Source organism: Coturnix japonica, chromosome 19 (assembly GCF_001577835.2).
Source record: "Coturnix japonica isolate 7356 chromosome 19, Coturnix japonica 2.1, whole genome shotgun sequence".
Taxonomy (NCBI): Eukaryota; Metazoa; Chordata; class Aves; order Galliformes; family Phasianidae; genus Coturnix; species Coturnix japonica.
The window spans coordinates 3991003-4010741 of record NC_029534.1 but is presented as its reverse complement, the minus strand read 5'-3'; the positions used below and the strand labels follow the sequence as shown (position 1 = coordinate 4010741).

General features: G+C 44.5%; 2 protein-coding genes across 9 annotated transcripts in view; one reads left to right on the top strand and one right to left on the bottom strand.

Moving 5' to 3' along the window:
* MYO1C (myosin IC) overlaps positions 1-1514 on the top strand; it is a 49763-nt gene extending 48249 nt beyond the window's left edge. For all 7 annotated transcript variants that reach the window (XM_032448479.1, XM_032448483.1, XM_032448480.1 and 4 more), the window contains one exon: positions 415-1514. In XM_032448479.1, coding sequence (XP_032304370.1) covers positions 415-633 — 219 coding nt within the window. In that variant the 3' untranslated portion in view covers positions 634-1514. The remainder of the gene's footprint in view (positions 1-414) is intronic.
* On the bottom strand, positions 772-19708 carry YWHAE (tyrosine 3-monooxygenase/tryptophan 5-monooxygenase activation protein epsilon). Of its 2 annotated transcripts, XM_015880463.2 has the most exons (7): positions 19508-19708; positions 11089-11288; positions 6663-6769; positions 5793-5999; positions 4920-5056; positions 3297-3343; positions 1685-1760 (listed from the first exon to the last, which is right to left on the bottom strand). In XM_015880463.2, the coding sequence occupies exons 1-6, from the start codon at positions 19569-19571 to the stop codon at positions 3336-3338; spliced, it is 723 nt and encodes a 240-aa protein (XP_015735949.1). In that variant the 5' UTR covers positions 19572-19708; the 3' UTR covers positions 1685-1760; positions 3297-3335. The 2 variants fall into 2 exon arrangements, with proteins under 2 accessions (XP_015735948.1, XP_015735949.1); XM_015880462.2 differs by lacking the exon at positions 3297-3343 and having other exon boundaries at positions 772-1760.
* Positions 19709-19739: the final 31 nt, after the last annotated feature.

The following is a 19739-nucleotide window of genomic DNA, read 5'->3' as shown; positions in this document are numbered from 1 at the left end:
CTCAATCTGCCTTAGAGATCCTCCATGTGCCACCCCATCCTGCTGCTGTAGCTCCAGCAGCCCCACTAAGCCCCAGATAAACACATAACCAAACACGCTGCCACTGACAGAACCATCAGCTCCATCTCATGTTTCTGACATTATACAGTTGCTGAACACTGCCCCAGGCCTGGAATGCTGTATACACTGTACTACATATACACCATATATTGTATATGCTATATAGTGTATATACTATCAATGCTGTATACGCTATTATATAATCTCAAGACTACACTAAATAAATTTTTATGAAGGAAACTTGTCTTTACCATAGAAGCTGTTTCACATGTTTGATTTTGGGAGGGATGGGGATGATCTTCCTGCTTTACACACACCTCATGGGCAGAATTCCTGCTGCCTTCTACCACACAGAGCAGAGCAGCCCTACAAGATCCCAGGCCTTCAGCTCCTCACATCAGACTCTACAGTGACATGTTTCCCTTCCTCCACTCAACTGAACAGGAAGAATCATCCTATAGGGGCAAGCAAGAGAAACACCAACAGTGCTCTGTGCATAGAGATGGAAGAAAACCTGACCAAGTGGTGTGGAACAGCTCCGAGTCCTCCCAAGGCATCCAGGCTCACCTGTAAGTCTCAACTTATCTCACAAGGAAAACAGCTGTTATTCCTCTCTCTCTCTCTCTTCCTCCCTGTCCCAAATGTTCCTATTCAAAGCAACAGAAGAAAATTATTCTTGCTGAAGTAATAGAAAAGAAAGTCATAGTAATATTTGGCATTTTTAATTTAGGTTTGTTTTATTTAAGTTTAATGTTAATTCCATGCTGTGTTTCAGTAAGAACAATACAGATTCTGTATCTGTGGCTCCAGTCAGATATCCAGTAGTACAAATTAGCTTCAAGTTACACATACTGAACAAAAGAGGTTGAGCGAGCGAAGGGAGATGGGGAGGGGGGGGCAGGGGGGGGAAGAAAAGAAAACATATTGAACACGCATGCAGGCTTATCAATGCCACCTTCAATGCTAACCTGCTTGGAGGAAAAGTAAAGAACAGGCAAGAATGAGCAGCCACGGATTGTTGAACTGTTACCAGCACCGTGTTTTTCAGCCGCATCTCAGCAGTTTGGAAGGTTTGTTTTCCTTATTTCTTTTTGTTATTACGGTAACCCCGCTCCAATAGACGTCCCAATGCAACCTGGGACTCCAAGCTACACATCCAATTAAGATTAAACATTGGTATAAAACTCCGTTTGAACGATTAGAAAAAGAAAGAAAAATGCCACCAACGCGCTACCTTGGGACAAGGAACCTCCCCTAAATAATAACAGCCTCCAGGTGTCACTTCCACTTCTAATGGCCGCCACTGCGGCTGGCAGGAGACAACACAGTAATGCTGAACGAGCCTTGATGCAAGTCCTGTTAGTGTCTTAAGGAAACTAAAAGCTGGCACCAGTAAAATCCACAGAAATTCACTCTTGCCTTTAAGAACTTTTAAACTGTGTAAAAAAATAAACCAAAAAAAAAACCAAAACAAAAAAAAAACCAAAAATAAACCAAATAAAAATAAAGAAACCCAGCGGGGCAGGAACCTAAATTCTGAGATCCAATGTAAAAGTCAGATTTGGTGGTTCTCAGAGTGACACTGAGGGTTTTTGTGGGGAGGGGGAAGGGTGGTCAGAGATGGGTTCTCTTGTTGGCCTTTGTGTCTCACTGGTTTTCATCTTCCACATCCTGCAGCGCTTCTTTATTCTGTTCTTCACCTACGGAGGCATTCAGAAGGCAGAAGTTAGATTCTAAACATGAGACCTGAGGAAAGCCTTAACAAGCGTCTAAGATTAATAGTTTCATGCATTTACACACTCGCTCACACTTGCATGAACAACACACACACTCGTAACAGCCAGATCAGGAGCGAAGCGCTTCCATGGACATCGAGCCTTGGAACCAACTGGTCACACTTCACAGTGTAACTGCAGCACAAACCATCACAGCTCTGTGCTGCAAGGACAGACCATGAACCACCACCCCTGAGAGCTGAGGCTGCGTGTGATCAGCCCTGATGTTGATCAGGAGATGAACAGCCAGGACAAAACAGCTGTAGGTCCACATCCTTTAACCACAGCATACCTTCCTATGGAGCCTCATTCCTACTCTAGGGATTGCTGAGGACATCAACCAGCTGCCACAAACTGTGCACCAAAAACAATGAAGAACACCAATGTGTTTTCTTGCCCAAGTCCACTCAACGTCAACAACTGCAACTGACTGCAGTCCAGTTTACAGTACTGCACTGATGGCACGTCAATGCCCTTCCCTGCTGCAAAACCCAATGTGACAAGAAATCCTGGGCTTGAGTTTATCAAGAATGCTTTATGAAAACACAGCTGGTTTGGACCCATCCAACCAGGCTGCAACATGCAGTGCAATGGAAGCCCATCCAGAAGGGCTCAGGCAGGAGGTTTCTGTTGTACTGCAGCTGCCCCAGGGGAGGTGCATGCAATGTGATCTGCAAAGCTCTGCTATAACAGGGAGAGGTTACCACACTGCAGATAGGGCCCCACTACAGGCACCGTTCAGCCAACAGACAGGAAGCTGAACAAATGCTTTCTTCACAATTATCCCCAGCCAAGTGACACAGCACTGCCCTAAAGGCACGTAAACAAGAACCGTCCAAAACCTAATATGATTTGCAACTAAATGCACTCAGATGAGAGATGACTTTCAGTACGTTATCAGACCACCTGCTCAGAGCACATCCAGATTCAGCATTACCACCAGGCAGGTTCTGGAAGAGGTGGCTTCATGCTCCAGCAGGGGGTTGGACCAAATGATCTTCTGAGGTTCCTTCCAGTCCCTGACACTCTGTCAATGGAGGCTACATGGTGTCCAACAACATCGTAATTTACATAGAGAACTACAGAAACAGGCTGTTTAACTGAAGAATGCCAAGGCCCTACCCAAAGAAGATGATTAGAAGATCTGAGCATGCTCTTGCCAATGCACTTAAGCAGATAGTCCTGTCACAGGCAATAGTGGAAGTACTTTTCATGCCTAAATAGTCTTAATATTCCACCCAGGAATGCAGCTCAAATTCCCAAACTCTGGGGTTATGCTGGAACTCAGTTACATGTATCAGACCTGAGCAACAGGTCAGAGATCAGAACATGGCTTAGCCCTGGAATGAGCCCAAGATACAAGCAGTTTGTCAGCAGCAAAACAGTGACAGAGGCAAGCATGATTAGTGGTCAGAGGAAAACTGACGCTGCAAAGCTCAGTGAGCCACAGAGAGGACTTACAAAGTAGACTTTTTAGGAAAAGAACAGTTGGACTTTCCTTTAGGAATCTATACGGCAGGAAAGAAGGGGAGAATAGGAATCATATGAAGATGACATCAGGAGCATTGAAGTAAACTAAACAGCTTGTTTGTGGCACGGTTCAGACTGGTACATGAGGTGAAAAGGTGCAGCTGCTGAGTAACACTCCATTCCAGAACTCAAAGGCTCTGGCCCATTTGGGGACACTGAGTTCTGGATGTAACTGCTTCAAACGCACTCAGTGCACCTACTGAATGCCATAAGGACAGCACAGCTTTGCACCTACGTGTGCACTCATCACTCAAACATTGTATTCTTTTAAGTTTTAAGCAGTTCTGCAGTGTTTGCAGCTCTGCAATCACTGTCCTGCTGGAATGCATCATGAACAGTAACGATGCTGCTCTTAAATGCTTCAGGAACAACAAAATCACTGGTTTTCTACACTGCAGAGCTAATGATGATATGGGAAATGTGGATGGGGATTATGTGAAAAAGGCACGTAAAGAAACTCTGCAAACAGTCTCATTAAATGTCTGTGGTAGGCAATGAGATGTCAGGCAGCTCACGTGCAAATAAAGGCTGCTTCTGGAAGATGTTCCAATGCTGCTACCTCACATCAGCCATCCAGCCTTGTTAGCTGTGCTGAAGCTTCCAAATGCAACCACAGCAAGGGAGGCACCTCGTAGCACTGCAGTGTCAGAGCAGTGTCCACACTAAGCCACCCACACATAAGCCCAAAGAAATGGGGGTAACGTTTTAACTGTAGCATCCACATGGTATCAAGTAAGAAGTCTGCAATGCTACAGCTGCTTTCTGAGGGGACACAGTACTGGGAAAAGAAGCCCTCTGACAGCCCCCATGGTGTAAGTTATATCTTCAATAAGCATCCTACAGCTTTTATTAAGTATCTGAAGTCAAGCTGGAATGTTTCAGACCTCTGAGTATCTAAGTGTGTAATACACTTCAAACAGGACTCACGTTCTTCTTTTACCTTAAGAGAAGGAACAGCTTTAAAAGCTTCATTCTAAAACAATTATTATTATTTTTTAAAACAAAAAAGCACAAGTTCTCCCTTTCTGGATAAAGCTGAGTTTAAACTGCCAGTATGTGAGACAAGGCAAACAAAGTAATTTACACCTGGCACTTAGACCAAAGTCTAAGAGGAAACAGCCTCCTTAAAACACCAAATAACCGTCAGATGTTGGTAAGCAGCACTCCCTGCCCGTGCTGGGGACACAAACAGCATCTGCTCTGGCCATGCCCCCTGTGGAGGCAGGAGCTGAACATCTGCTGGGAGCACTTCAAGAAGGAAAAGCTTTTCAAACATCCAAATATCAGAAGTGACCTGAGAGGAGGGTATCAGACCACTCACAATACTGCCTCCTGAACTGGAAATTCACATCTGGTTCAAAGGGGAACTGGAAGACCAACAGGCTAATTAAGCCACTGCTTTTTACAGTGTTAATAATCTCACACCTTCAAGTGTGAAACTGAAGAAGTTTCCTTGTTGGTGTTTTTACTGCTGCCATTCATGAGCTAAATATTTCTGAATGTGTTCTGGGCAGGAATGAGGAGACGCAGCAGTTCAGAGCTGAGCTCACTTACCATCACCCTGCATGTCTGAAGTCCATAGTGTCAGGTTATCACGTAACAACTGCATGATAAGTGTAGAGTCCTTATAGCTTTCTTCACTCAGCGTATCCAGTTCTGCAATAGCATCATCAAAAGCTGCTTTCGCCAACCTGTAAGCACAGAATAAAACCCATTTAGCGTAAACTAGGAAAGGGAATTCAGAAGCCTACACAAACCTATTACTCAGAGCACCCATCTTCTAGTTGGCGGTATGACAACACAGCCTCTATCAATCTTTTTTCTTCCAAACTGACTGCTTTGTGTGCCTAACAACAGTACTGACTCAATCTGTGTCTCCTTCAACATTACTACACCCTGCAGCTCTGCTGTTTGCTAAAAGCTTTAAGAAAGCACTCACCTAACCTGCAGTGATAGGACTGAAACGCACCATTTGCCTTGTTCCTTGTTTTTATGCCCACACAAACTAAATCCCTGAAGACAGATGAGATCACAGTTCTGAAGATGTCACTCATTTCTGTGCCCATGACCTCTCACACGTTGTATAAGACTTGTGTAAGAGCCAACAGCAAGAGGCGAGCTCAGTTACCTCACACTTCTTGCAGGACACGGACATGCACAGAGTTAACATGCAAGCTGTCAGGCTGCCATTGGTTCACTGACTCAAAGTTAATGCTATTCTGCTTCTCCAGTAATCTACTTTCAGATAAACAAATGCATGCGGGCTGAAAAGGAAAAGCTGAAAGCTATTAACATGACTTAACCTCAATCAAAGACAAAAGAAGAAGCCAACCCAGTATTTCTGAGTTAAAAGACATCACACCCAACTGGGGATCACACTCAGCTTGTTGAGCATGCACAGAAAATCCCCCCCATCTTCTCAGTTACCTGCAGGCACGATCAGGAGAATTAAGAATTTCATAGTAGAATACAGAGAAGTTAAGAGCTAGACCTAGGCGGATAGGATGTGTTGGTGGGAGTTCTGTCATTGCAATATCACTAGCAGCCTTGTAAGCCACCAAGCTGTTCTCTGCAGCCTCCTTCCTGTCATTTCCTGTGGCAAACTCAGCCAGATACCTATGGTAGTCCCCCTTCCTGAAAGCAAAAGCAGAACAAGAAGTTAGTCCTTACTTCCACACTCAGCCACAAAAACTGCTTACTTCCAAAACTTATTTTATACATTTACACATTAAGGGATGTTACTGCTGAATTACTGTCCAGACAACAGTGCTTCAGTACCTCAGAGAGTTTCAAATCACCAAGCAGGGAAAGGTTTGCATTAAATTTCTGTTGCTCTGGTACAGAAATCACAGTATTGGCTTCCCCATTACCCACCTATGCAGCTGTACAAGTACCTCATCTAATAGTAAATTTTTTTGCAGGTTTAAAAATAACCCACAATATACTTCAAATAGATGGGATCATTTACAGATAAAGATCACTTCAAGACTGTATGGTCACAGTTCATACATGTAAATATCAAAGCAGAGATGAGATCCTTGTATTATCTCAAAGAATGAACAACAGCTCCTGAGAAGCTCCGACCATCTCATTCTGAACTGGCCTCGAGCTCCTGTCTGCCACCAACAGCCCAAGTGCAGACAATGGGATATTCACTGCACACATTGAGCTGCCCTCCTCTAGGGAGAAATTACTGGCCTTCACCACGCAGAAAAAAACAACCATTTATAGTTACTGTATTCTTGTTATCTATTCCAGCTACAACATGAAGTCCTCACCTCACATGGCAACACTTACATTTTGTAATAGAAAACCTTGGACTCGCCAGTGTTAGCTGCTGGAATGAGGTGTTTGTCCAGTACATCCAGAATGTCACAACAGATTAACTTCAGTTCAGTCTCAACCTAAAAAGAAAAATAACCACAATGAGGCAAGGTCAGCACTGAGACTTAAAGGCTGCTCCAAAAATAATATCAAACAGGTGACAAAAAAATCCAAGGAGGGGGAAGATGAGAAAAAACAGAATAAAAAGATTCAGCTGTCCACAGGTACATTAAACAATAACAGCACAGGGCAATCAGCTGGGACACGGAGGCGAGAACTGATGGATGATGAAACGCATAACCTAATAATGGAATCCCAAATTCCCTGGAAAACATCTTGCTGGACAGTTGCATTACGTCTGTCTCAGCAGTAATTCCTTACTGCAAGACTTGCACAACCAGTGCCTCACATGTTTGAGCCCAGAAGGCTGTCCTAAAGTGGTCATGGTGAAGGGGAACAATTTGAATGCAATTAAGAGAGGTAGGCTCAACTCCCTCTCACCCTTGGGGTTAAGCTATACGTTCACAACAGGTTTTCACTGCTCACTTGGGACACAGAGAACCCTACAACACAAATCCTGCAACAACAGATCAAAAAACATCACAGACAGAAGGAAAAAGTCCAGAAAAAATACAAACTTCAGAAGCAGGCAATAAAATAAGCAAAGCACAGCAGAAACCATTAACAGCAAGGTCAGCAACAAAGGAAAGCCGGTATATAGTCTTATATGAGACTTTAATGGCCACAGTTGGAAATGGTCACATCACTTTTCCTTCCTGATTTAGAACATAAAACAAAGGTTATAAGGTTGGTTTCTACCATAGGAAATGTCACACCTGAAAGCAAAGAAGTGAAGCACCTTCAAGAGAAACCACCTAAAAACTGTCTTTGCACATCAGCATTGCCCACAACAGATTTGTTCCAAGCACTCCTCATTACTCACAGTAGGAGGGGTTGGCAAAGTACACGGCAACCCACTGCTGCTCTCACAATTTAGCATTAACTTACATAGCAACAGCTAGAGACAAATGCAGCTCAAACCACTGTTAGGTTCCATAGAGCAGAGGTTTTCAAGGGAAGGCATCAACATCAGCTTCAATGAACCAGGAGCTGCACATCTCACATCACAGGGCAGCCCCACCAGCTCGCTGCCCTTCTCACCCCTCCACCCATGCAGTTTCCTTTCACATAAGGATGCTCTTACTGTGCCAAATCACTACAAAGCTCCAAACCATCGCTGTCTGTACCCACACCCAGCATCAAGAGCTGTAATGCTGCAGATCTAAAGGAAGTTAAACTGGCACATTCCAAATTGCACCAAGTTACTGAACAGACATGGAAAAGCTCCTTCAGGTAAATTCATCTATGGTAAATGTCATATGTAAACAATGTTGGGATGCCCTAACATTCAAGTGGGGAGTTAAATGCTATATTAATGCTTAAGGAAGTTGCTGAAATATGGTCACTTGAAGTATCTACTTCATATATTCTTGTGCTACTAAAGCTATAAAACCTTTGCCAGCAGTCAGTTCCTGCAAACTTCTTTCCTCTTGATCCTCTTTCTCAATGACTTCTTTTGCAGAGATCTTCAGCAAAACTGCAAAGAATTAAATCAGTTTCTAATCTTCTTTTGTTAAACCATACATGTACAAACTTCCATTTCATCTCAGATCTTTTTCAGCTGTGTTTCAAGGATCACTCACACGAGTTACCAGAGATCAGCTGCTGATAAGGGTGATGTACATACCCTGATCAGGCTTTAAAACTTAGAAGCTTTCATACAAACTGAGTTAAGAACAAAACACTAAGAGAACTATGCCCCCCAGCCCCCCCTCATAAAATATGAGCCATATGAGAAGGCTCATCCCAGTACGTGTGCAGCCACAATCCACTGTGCCTCTGTTTTAGTAGCAGTGCTGGATTAAGCAGATTTGATTGTGTTCTCAGCTCTGCAGGTACAAAGCCCTTTAACCACCTAGTGATTTTAACAAAGAAACTGACTGGAAGCCACCAGGTGGTCGGGGCCCGCACTAATTCCTTGCCCCAATTCAGTATTTAGCCCACAGAAGAGCTGTGCCTCCTAACTGGGATGCAACATGAAACCAATGCAATCGGCAGCAGCTGCTGAAGCCTGTGAGCTGCCTTCCTCCTTGTGCCCCTGAAAAATGAAGAGGGCATCAACACAGCCTGATGTGATGCATGAAGAGGTGAAGGTGGCCTGGCAGCTTCCCACAAGCTCAGCTTGTTAAGCACAAGCACTAGAAACACATGTAAATACAGACCTTAAGGGGAAGGTGAATACTTGTCCTATGCTATTAGCGAAGGGATTTGCTCTTAGAGCAAGGACGTGAGCTGCATCATCTGCAAATGAACACGGCTTCATCCGCTCAAGGGCAAGCTGAGAAAGCCTGTGTTCTCATGCACAGAGATGTAATGGAGCCACGAGCTCCACTTCTGCACATCCATCCACATGGCCACACATCCAAAAAAATGCAGGAATCACACAGGCAGCATTTTTTCCGCACGGCTACGATGTGCTCTGCTTCATCCGCCTTAACATCTCACACCATCAGCCCTTGAGATCTTCCCCAAGTAATACTGGCAAGAACTTAAAAGTCTGCGGAGTTTGAACACAACCAAAGTGTTAAACTGGAACAAATACCAATACAGACAAAAAAACATCCATCACTTGCCCATAAGCTACATCTTTTATTTCAGCTCACGCAGCAATTTCTAGCTGTGCAAACCCACCGCTGGTTCTGGTGACAGGGGAAGATTTCTCCACTGACAACGCTTCTCTCCACTCCCCAGGACCTTAAACATGGCCTGTCCCTGAAAAAGCACTTTTTTTCCCCCTCTCCTTCCTCAGAGTCTCACAAGCATGGGAAGGATCTCTTAACAAGATTCAGCTCAAAATCAGGAATGCAGCAACAGCGTGTATTTGTTGACATGGCAGGCAGTAAGCAAAATAACCCCAACTCTCCAGACCTTATCTGCTCCCCCAAGCACTGAGTATGACAGCAGGGCAGTTCTGCAGCTCTCATGTCAGCAGCAAAAGAGAAGCTGGACCCAAACCTTTGTGTATGTTCTTTAGGCCCTCAGTGCTCAAATTCTGCCTTAACAATCCAATTAATGCTCTCCACATATAAAACAGTCTTCCAGTAGCTACAAACAAGACTCGGTCTTCAGCTACAGCCAACAGCACGAGCCTCTTGGAGCACTCAGGCCAGGCAGGCAGACACATCTACTCTTTCTTCACCATGGAAATGCACTCCTGTGCTCCCCACAGCATTCTTCCACTTAAAGCTCACAGCACCCAAAGGACCTGTGATGGCTCTTCCCTTGAAGAATTTAACACATGGAAGTACTGTTGTATAGCAGTGCATTCTACATGGCCTGTACATTTATCTCAATACACTACTCTGAGGAGTGTATGTGTGTATAGTTCTTGCTCACCAGTCCATTCTGCACAGCATTTTCTTGCTTTAAAAAGAGATGCAGAACAGTGTTTCTTCATTGTCTCTGGAAGGACTATAAAAAGTCTTTTCACTATTAAAGGATCCCTGGAAAAGATAGTAACTGCCTACAAAATGTTAAGCAAAAAAACCCCAAAGCATGAGGTTTAAGACAAATGATACTGTCTTAATTTATATGCTCTGCTTGGAAGATTTTAGATACCCATCAAGAAATGGTATTTGGGACTGTATGTAACTGGCAGAGCTGCACCCCATCAGCACGCCAGCATAAAATTAGAAACTCAGAACTTGAACAATTCCACAGAGCAAACAAAATGCTATGAGTCAAAAGAGAACAGTCCAGAGCCATTCTTCAGAAAGGAGTCCCAAGCCAACATCGTTCCCATTGGCAGCATATGAATCAGTGCCAGGTAGTTAAAAGAGACACTCCACTGTTTCTGTGAGAGTGAAGATGGGAAACGTGGAGGCACTTATCCTGCAGTGATGGATCTGAAGTCTCTGCAGAAATGCGTAGGACTTCAATTCTACATGAGAGTGTCTGCTCCACATTAAACCATCACTTAAGGAGGCCAGGGTTGGGGGGGCAGGGAACAGCTCACTGTTCTAATAGCCAACAGTTTCATTAGCCCTCACTGATGAAAGGCTCAGCTCACTCCAAGTTCTCCATTTTAGGTAAAGCTGCACAGGCTGACTAGACTCACCATTCAGTTATTTCCATCTATTCTTCCCCCCTTTCTGAAGGGAGAAAATAGCAAGGCCCTACAGCTCATTATACATCTAAGTTTCACAGTTGAGACGTCCAGAATATCTTAATATTCCCTGTTCCTACAAACACAAGAGTGCTTAAACTTAATGGTAACAAACCCAGAGTCCAGATCTTCTTAGCTAAATGGCACTACACTACAGCACCAACTACATCTTACCATTTGCCGATATTCCCGAATCATTTTTAATTTATCTTCTCCTCCTTTGTTTTCTTCTTTCTGTTCAATGCTGCTGATTATTCTCCAGGAAGCTCTTCTGGCTCCAATCACGTTTTTATATGCAACAGAAAGCAGGTTTCTTTCTTCCACTGTCAACTCCACATCCATTCCAGCCACTTTCTTCATTGATTCAACCATTTCTAGGAAGAAAAGGTCACGCAGTTATTCTCAGTATTAAAGCATCTTTCAAACCATTCACGAGAAGCAGCGCATTAATGATAACTTGTCAAAATAGGCTCCCTCCTCCTTTCATCCAGTTACACCTTGCTTTTATAGAGGAATGCTCCAAACAAGTCAGCGAGCACATACACAAAGAACTACCTGATGCTCTTTCAAATGCATTTGACAAGGGTACCCAAAACATTCCTTCAAGACAGTTTGAGACACAAACAAAACCAGCTTAGCAGAAGGATTCCATAGAAGCAAAGCAGAAAGAACACTGTCGTTATGGAAGCAAGTTGAAGTTCCACGAGGAAACCACCAGAAGAAAAATCAACTGCTTGGAGAAGTGACAGGAGAGTCCTCCTGAGGATAAGCAGAGCAGCACCACCCAGCCATGCCAAGCAACTATTTGCACTGGAAAAATAACACAGTAAATGTAATTTGTATTTATAGATTAAACCGTTTAGAAAAGACTCCCAAACCTCAGGTGAAAAAAAAAAAATGATTACTAAATACAGCTTTTCTACGTCCCAGTGAAAGTAAAAACCTAAATTACTTAAAGGTTTTAATCCTTTCATTACCTCATCACATTATGATTTCCTATGACCTAACAGAAACATAAAGGCTGAAATTATTACATATCTGCTGAGAGAGCTTAGTCTGAGATACCCGGAAGCCCTACGTTACCTCCTGCTAACAAGTGCTTCACTCATTCAACCTTTACCTTTCAGCTTCTAGAGCAGATGAGAACCCCACAGACAGGAAAGCCATTAACGAGCAAGACTGAGCCCCCTGCAGCCCCTAACCCTATCTACCTCACATCCTCATCCTCCCCTACCCCCAAACCTTCACATGTTCTGCTGCATAATGGCAGTAAGAAAGAAGATGCAAGTGAATCTGAATTGTCTTTCCCTTCCCCCATCAGGTGCCCAAACTCATCACCTTCACAGGAAAGAAGCCATTTCAGTAATAGAACTACAGCCTCAATTTTCTCCCTTGCAGGAATGGTGTTATCAGTCTCCAGCAGGTTGCCACATATGCAGGACAATTTAATAGCAGCTCTGTTCTCATCAGGAGTAAAAAACAGCCCTACCTCTACCAGTACATTCTGCTGCTCCAGCTCATGAAGTAACAATAAGTGATACTTGGGTAAGTGTTTTCCACACCCTACAATTTAAAATGAACTCTTTTTGATGAAGATTTCAGAAAGTCATCCTAAACTGCTCTTTAAATATACTTAGTGTAAGTACACAGTCTCATAATTTAAACTAACCTAAAAGCAGTGCTATATAGTTACAGCAAACAACTTGAACAGTGCATGCTCTAGGATTTCTTTCCTAAAGGGTGACCCATCCATCTATTCAAATCATCTCAAAACTTTGATCTTTTTTTCCTTAAATCATGAGTTATGTTCTCAGATTTTCATGTTACTTATGCAGCATTCAAGTACATTCAAGGCAGTCTGCCTGCCACAGTGTTTGCTCTTGTGAAGGACGACCAACACGAATGAAGACTCGCAGTCCCAGCTAGTTGGATATCTGTGCCAAGCTCCAGCAAGAACCATAAGGCTTGTATTTTAGCTTAATGTTTAACTGCCCTCAGATAAGAAAAGTAATTGAAACTGTGCCACAGCTTCAGCGATGAACCCGTAGCTGTGACTGCACAGCCCTCCTTTCACTCCTTGAAATGAAAGGAGTCATATGAGTTCATGAGCAGAAGAAATACCCCCTAGAAAGTAATGCAGATAACAGGGGAGGTGGTGATGCTGTGCTCATCTTTCATGCTCATTTCCAGGCATCCACCATCACTCTGAAGATCTTTGAATGTGACCGCCACCCTTCACCCAAACTTGTACTGTCTAAACCTTTGTATCTCTTTATACATCAGTGTGACATACGTAGATAATTAACTGCTCCAGGAGCACAGAGGTGAAAAACACGTACAGCAAGTTTATTGGCTCCTACATCATTGAAAAAGGAGCAGGAAATCACACCTGTACATTCACCAACTGGAAAAAAAACCAGCCTTATTCTAGACTAAGAAATATTCTATACAAAGACACACACCCACAAGCAGAACAAGTATTTGATATTCTAGGTGCAGCTTCAGCTGTCTGGAAGATCCTACGCAGAGATGAAAAGCTTGGAGACGATTCACGACAAAGTACAAGTCTGAGATTACATCTCAGTAAGAAGGATTATGGCAGCAATGATAACCCACTGCACACCTCAGCTGAAGATGTTAACGCTGCATTACAGAAGCAGCAGCATCACATGGATTCAAAAAGAGCTCGTCATTAAGTGGTTAAGTTCCAGCCTTGTGGCTGTCACCTTATTAAGCCACTGCCACATCATGCCACAATCAGAGCAGGAAATCCCCAGAGTATGAATTGAGAAGATAGGAGAATATTCTGGATATCTATTGACTTCAATCCTTCCCCAGGCCTCTGCCATGGGCTGTTTTTGAGAAGTATTTTAACAAATGAACATTTCTGACTGAGCAGGTAATACCATTTATGTATTTTATGGGGGGGGGGGGGGAAAGCATTTCAGTGAGACACAACACTGCCTACGCTTCCACAACAGTCCAACAAAACCTATTAGTTATCTGTCCCTACAGCTGAACACTGCCAGGATGATGGCTGGCTCCTGCTGGTGCTGCTGTGGAAGACACACAGGGACACAACCACAGCCTGAGCAGCACAAAGGAATAGCCGGGCTGCCATACTAAGGGCTACTACCTCCAAGGGGGATGTGCCTCGGGGCTAGGCCTTCTGTTTTAAAGAGGAAGAAGATTACTACAGCTTTAAGTCCCCAAATACAGAGTTTGGAGCGCCTGTAAATCACGATGAAGCTTTCTAAAGCCCTTAAGCATAACTATAGGTTTTTCCACCTTTTCCAAAAGGTAGAGGAACAGCCAAAACTAAACTTATAAATGCTCAGGGTGTATCCATGTCTTTAAAAATAGATATATCGAGTCAAAGGAACTGATCTAAAACACAGTTCCTTGAAAGCACCACAGGGGAAAAAAGAACAATACAATGCAGTACTGTAGTTCTATGGGTGGACTGCAATCCATCACGAAGCAGAGAAGCATCCAGAACAGACAAGGCTTGTGCAAGAAATGGAGCCATTTGCTTTAAATGCTAATGGACCCATACAAAGCCACAAAGTTAATTTACTGTGCGCTAAAAAGTAATGGGGGAAGTTTATAAGTGTTGAGAAGCACAGCACTGATAGCCATCTATTAGGGCACAAGTGATGAGGAAACAGAGAACAAAAGAACAAAAGAATGAATGCCTCTTTATCAGGGGGAAAAAAAGACACTCAAGGTATTTTCTGTTCCTCAATCTCCCAAAGACTGAACAATCCAGGATCTGGAGCATCCCTCTGTAAGGAAGAGCAGCAGCCAACACACTACACGTTTTGTAGAAGAATTACAAAGCTTTTCCAAAACAGAAACCAACATTTAACAGCAGATTAGGAAGGAGAATCACTGCATATCAACCAACACCAGAACCGACCTGACAGCTTTATCATCAGACTGAAAATGGAAGTCTAGGTCAGTGATTTATAGAAGTGACAACAAAAACCACTCGGCATTTGCCAAGGCACCTCATCGGAGGATCTTTAAGGATTTCTACTGCTATCAGGTACAGATCAGATCCTCTCTTGAATGGAGACCTGGATGAAAGAGAGCTAATGGGGTACGAATGTAGGCTCAGTGTTCAAAGCAGAGTAAGGTCACCAGTGGAACCACACGGTGATCAGTGCTAGGAAGCATGTTAGCATTTGTAAGCGATACAGAATAAAAGAGTATTCAATACTAATTTAGTAGTCACAGCAAATTGCTAAGAGCAATAAAGACCAAAGAGAGCAGGAGAAATAATGGCACACGTTTTCTCTATTAAGTGATGTGTAACCATGAGAACTACAGCCCATAGATTCCATTCTCTCCAGACGTGCAGCCCTCTGATCCATGTGATACCAGCAGGCACCATCCTATTCACTGCAATGATCAGCCCCGAATCCAAGCCAAAAGAAACCAAGGTCTTAAATGTTGGTGCACCCCAGACAGTTCTAATGTTTGATTGTATGACTGAACTACACAGTTCTACAGAGCATAATCCCATATTAATGCTCTTGAAGAAATAGATGATCGAGACCAAATAATTCAACTAACAGTTGCATTTTCTGCACAATCAACCTACCAACACGATTTCTAAGTCATTTCTATATCTTCAAGTTAGGAAGATGTATCTTCCTAAAAGACAGAGGACTCCTACTAACAGAAGAGTCAGATTGAAAGCAGAGGCAAACAAGGACTGAGTCTCATCATACATTTCAGTTTGACTGAGATCTGCTACTTAAGAGTCTCCTAATACAAGAACTTGAGTAAGTTAATGGACACTAACCCAGTACGTGGGCTTCCTGCAGGGCACTGAGCCATCTAAGGTTGGATGCTCAACACTTCTGGTATCTCAGACGTTTCAAGAGGCAAATTATCAAAGGTCCTCACACAGCTCTGCTGGGCAGAGGGGAATTACACCCCTCAGATGCATTTATATTATTTACTTGAAAGAGGACCACTGCAAACTGAAAATTATGAGCAACTTAATCATTCATCTATCTCATAAGTGAGAATTTGATTCTTCAGCAAGCTGTAATTGCAAGTCCTGCTACTGTGAGCCAACTCATTCTACAATATGTTCAGATTTTGGATTCAGTGCACACCTTGTTGCCTTCAGAGGGAAGGTTTGCTTCTCTGGCAATGAGTTAATAGCAACACAGGAGTTACATGTTGACTTGCTGTACTGGGAATCAGGAGAGCTGTCAATTATCTTCTTCCCAGCTGTAAACAGAGCTATTATCCTCACCTGCTACACCCTGGGTAAACTTCAAATGATGTATTTCAAGATCTGTGGCACAAATCTGTTGGCAGGACTGAAGCACCCACAGGATTCACTCGGAGCTTACCTTCTATCCTAGCATGCTTCTCTACTGATGAGAAGAAAGGTGCTACCTAGCTTCTGCAACAGAGAGTTAGTTTTGACATTCAGCAGTCCATGAGAACGCAGATACATACAATCTTTTGATGTGAGAAAGTAAAGAGTTAGTGATTTCATAAACCAACGCAATTTTATCAACTCCAGTTGTTTCCCAGAAAAGACATTTTATATATATTACGCAATTGGGAACCATCTTTGAAGGAACTCAAAGGGTTTTCACTCAGGGTGGTGACGCACTGGAACAGGTTGCCCGAGGAGGCTGTGGATGCCCCATCCCTGCAGGCATTCAAGGCCAGGCTGGATGTGGCTCTGGGCAGTGGCGACCCTGTACATAGCAGGGGGGGTTGAAACCAGATGATCATTGTGGTCCTTTTCAACCCAGGCCATTCTGTGGTTCTATCAAGTGCAGGTAAATGTGATTTTTTTTTTCCTCAAGTACGATTTGTCACAAAGCTTTCTCTAATACAAGTAGGCTGCCCGGCATTTTGTGATCTGTCATGACACGCCTGGGTAGATCCGTAAAGACAGACACCCAAATCTCTTACTATCTCTAGGGATCACAGCTTTAAGCATTATTTACACTGCAGAGGCACCTAAGAAAGTTGTCCTCTTAATCTGGGCCGATACACCAAGGGCTGTACAGAGACAGAACTACATTCCCAACAACTGGCAGGCACAGCCTGCAAGGCTTCAGAACTTAAGTGGGTCATGTAACTAAAAAAAACCCAAAAAACTTATTAGATTCCTACCTTAGAAGCTGCCTCAAATGCCATGGACCATGGCTGTTCTAACCACACAGCACGCTGAGCCTCACTGAGAAAGATGTGGCAGAACGTAACGCTATCCTAACATTAAACATCAAAAATTGTCATTTTACATTCATATTCAAGTCACAGAACAGGTTTCTATTCCAGCACATTTGTAGCCAGTACTTACCATCAGTAGTATCTGGAAGTTATTCACTATTACCTCACCATCATGTATCTCAAAGGTAAAACTAAAGAATGAAACTAAGCATCACTTCACTTCCCCACAGCATTTCATTCACATTGAGCAGCCTCAGCACTTACTTTCATGTAAATGAGAATATACTCTTCACTTTTTAATTGCTTCCAACTGAACGATACAGAATTAGATGCTAAACCTGTACCTACAGTATTTATTTTTCCAGGCCAGGGACAGAAAAAAAGGCGGAAAGCTATAGAACAACATGGAGAGTTAAGGGATGCACCTTAAATTTGTTGATTCAACTCCATGCCAACAAATTCTGCAAGTCTGAATCCCACAATATTGCTTTAAAGATAAGAACACTATGATTATCATTACCTCCTCAGTGAGGGTGTTCTTATTAACACTCAGAAGCCACACAGAAGCCCTCTGAATTCTGACCTAGGCAATTCATTCTTCAAACACCCACTGGAGCATTGGGATTGGAAGCCCACTGACTGCCTTTGTGTGGCATTTCTATCTCTATCAACCTTTTTTGATAAGGAAATCAGGCTGTGCTGCAGATTTCTACAATAAGGGAAGGTCTGATTGCTTTCCAAAGAAGTGACTTCCCATTCAGCTAGGAAAGCATCAGTTATACCTCAAAAGGATGATGTATCCCCCAAACATCCTTAGCCTGGAGTTCCATTCAAACCACAGCTCACCCCTGCGCTGAGGCTCATCTGTACCAGGTGAACAAACCCTCCCCCACACACACCCCAATACTGCTGGATTTGTGGTCTTTGTGGAAGATGGCAGCAATGAGAACAATGCACCTTCCCATCCCACACTCCTAAGGAGACAAAAAAACCAAGATACCCCAAATCTACACCCCCCTCCTCAACCACTTGTACCCACAGATGTTGCTCTCCTACTATGAGCTGCATCTTACTTGAAGGGGTGGGCACAAGTCACCCCACAAAACCTGCTTTGGGGGACGTTTTTTCCCCCAAGTCCCTGCAGTTACAACAAGGAGACTATCTGGCTGCTGTCACTCAGTACGATTCTTATTCCTACCCCATTTCTACCAGAACATTCACTGCAGATGGTCTTAATTACTCCTTCATTTCTGTTTTCCTCCCCCAAAAGGTGTATTTCTCAGCTTTGGAATCCCATTATCAGAAGTTTTCTAAGCAGTAACTCAGAGAACAAAGCCTAATTCTCACCAGCTGACTTCCCTGCTCTGTGAAAACCCTGATCAATTAAAGGACCCAAAGCATCTCCCCACTTCTAAATGAAACCTAACTGTACTCCCACCCTTTACACACACACCGGCTTTTCTTCCACTTGAAATACAGATCTAAGGGCAGAAATAACAACCCCATTGAGAAAATTAAAGGCCCTTTCTTCTATAGGCAAGAAAAGCACCTTGAAGGGAACAGTCACACGGCAGACATTTTGGGGGCAAGAAATACCATCCAGGGCTGCCAGCTCCTCCCCACCGCCCCTTTTTTTTCCCCAAGATATAAAGGGATCAGAGCTCTAATTTCATAAGGCAAATGAGGGAAGGGGGGGGGGAGGAAAAAAGAGACAAAGTGGGAACGTAAAATGGTCTGTAATGATTTCCAGCGTGTAATGAAAGCATGTGTTCTTCCTTCAGGTAATGACGGGCAGTGCCAGACGGCTGCAGGGTGAATGAGAGCCGTGCCTCCAATGGAAAGCGAAGGGAGAGAAAGAGAAGCGCCATCCCGCTCCCTCGGGTCCCTCCGGCATCGCCCCCCCCGAGGGGCCGGCACGAACCTTCCGGAGAGCGGGGCGTTGTCTGCGGCGAACCGAGCTCAGCCCCACAGCGCCGAGCTCCGCGGGGCCGCGGCCGGAGGGAAACGCAGCACTAAGGAGCCGCCCGGCACCGCCACAGCCGCCCGCACGGCGCTAAGCAGTGGGGTCTCTTTGTCGGACCCCCGAGGCGGGGGCGGCTCCCCCCTTCCCCCCCCCAGGACTCGCCCTTCGCGGCCGCCATTTTCTTCCCGGCTTCTGCCGCCACCGCCCCCCGTAGCGGGCCACGCCCAGGCCGAGGCCGCCCGCTCATTCAGGGCCCCCCATCCCCGGTTCCGCGGCCCTCGGGGCGCTCCCCGGCGCCATTTTGTCGGCGCCCCCCTCCTCCGCCCCTGCCCCCCCCACCCCCGCCCAGCCGCCATTTTGTGGCCGCTCCCTCCCTCTCTCTCCCCTTGGCCTCTCACGGCCTTCCCGGCCGCCGCTCACCATCGTAACGTTCAGCCTGTTCGGCCAACTTAGCCTGATAGACGAGATCCTCCCGATCGTCCATGTCCTGCAGGCGGAGCGGCGTCGGGGAGCGTACGGGGCGGATGGAAGCCGATGGGTCTGTGGGGCTCAGCAGCTACCAGCTCGCTGCTCTCCGGGCAAATATGGCGGCAGCACCTCCTCCCGCTGCATCCGGGCACTTCCACAACCGCGCGCATGCGCCCTACGGCAT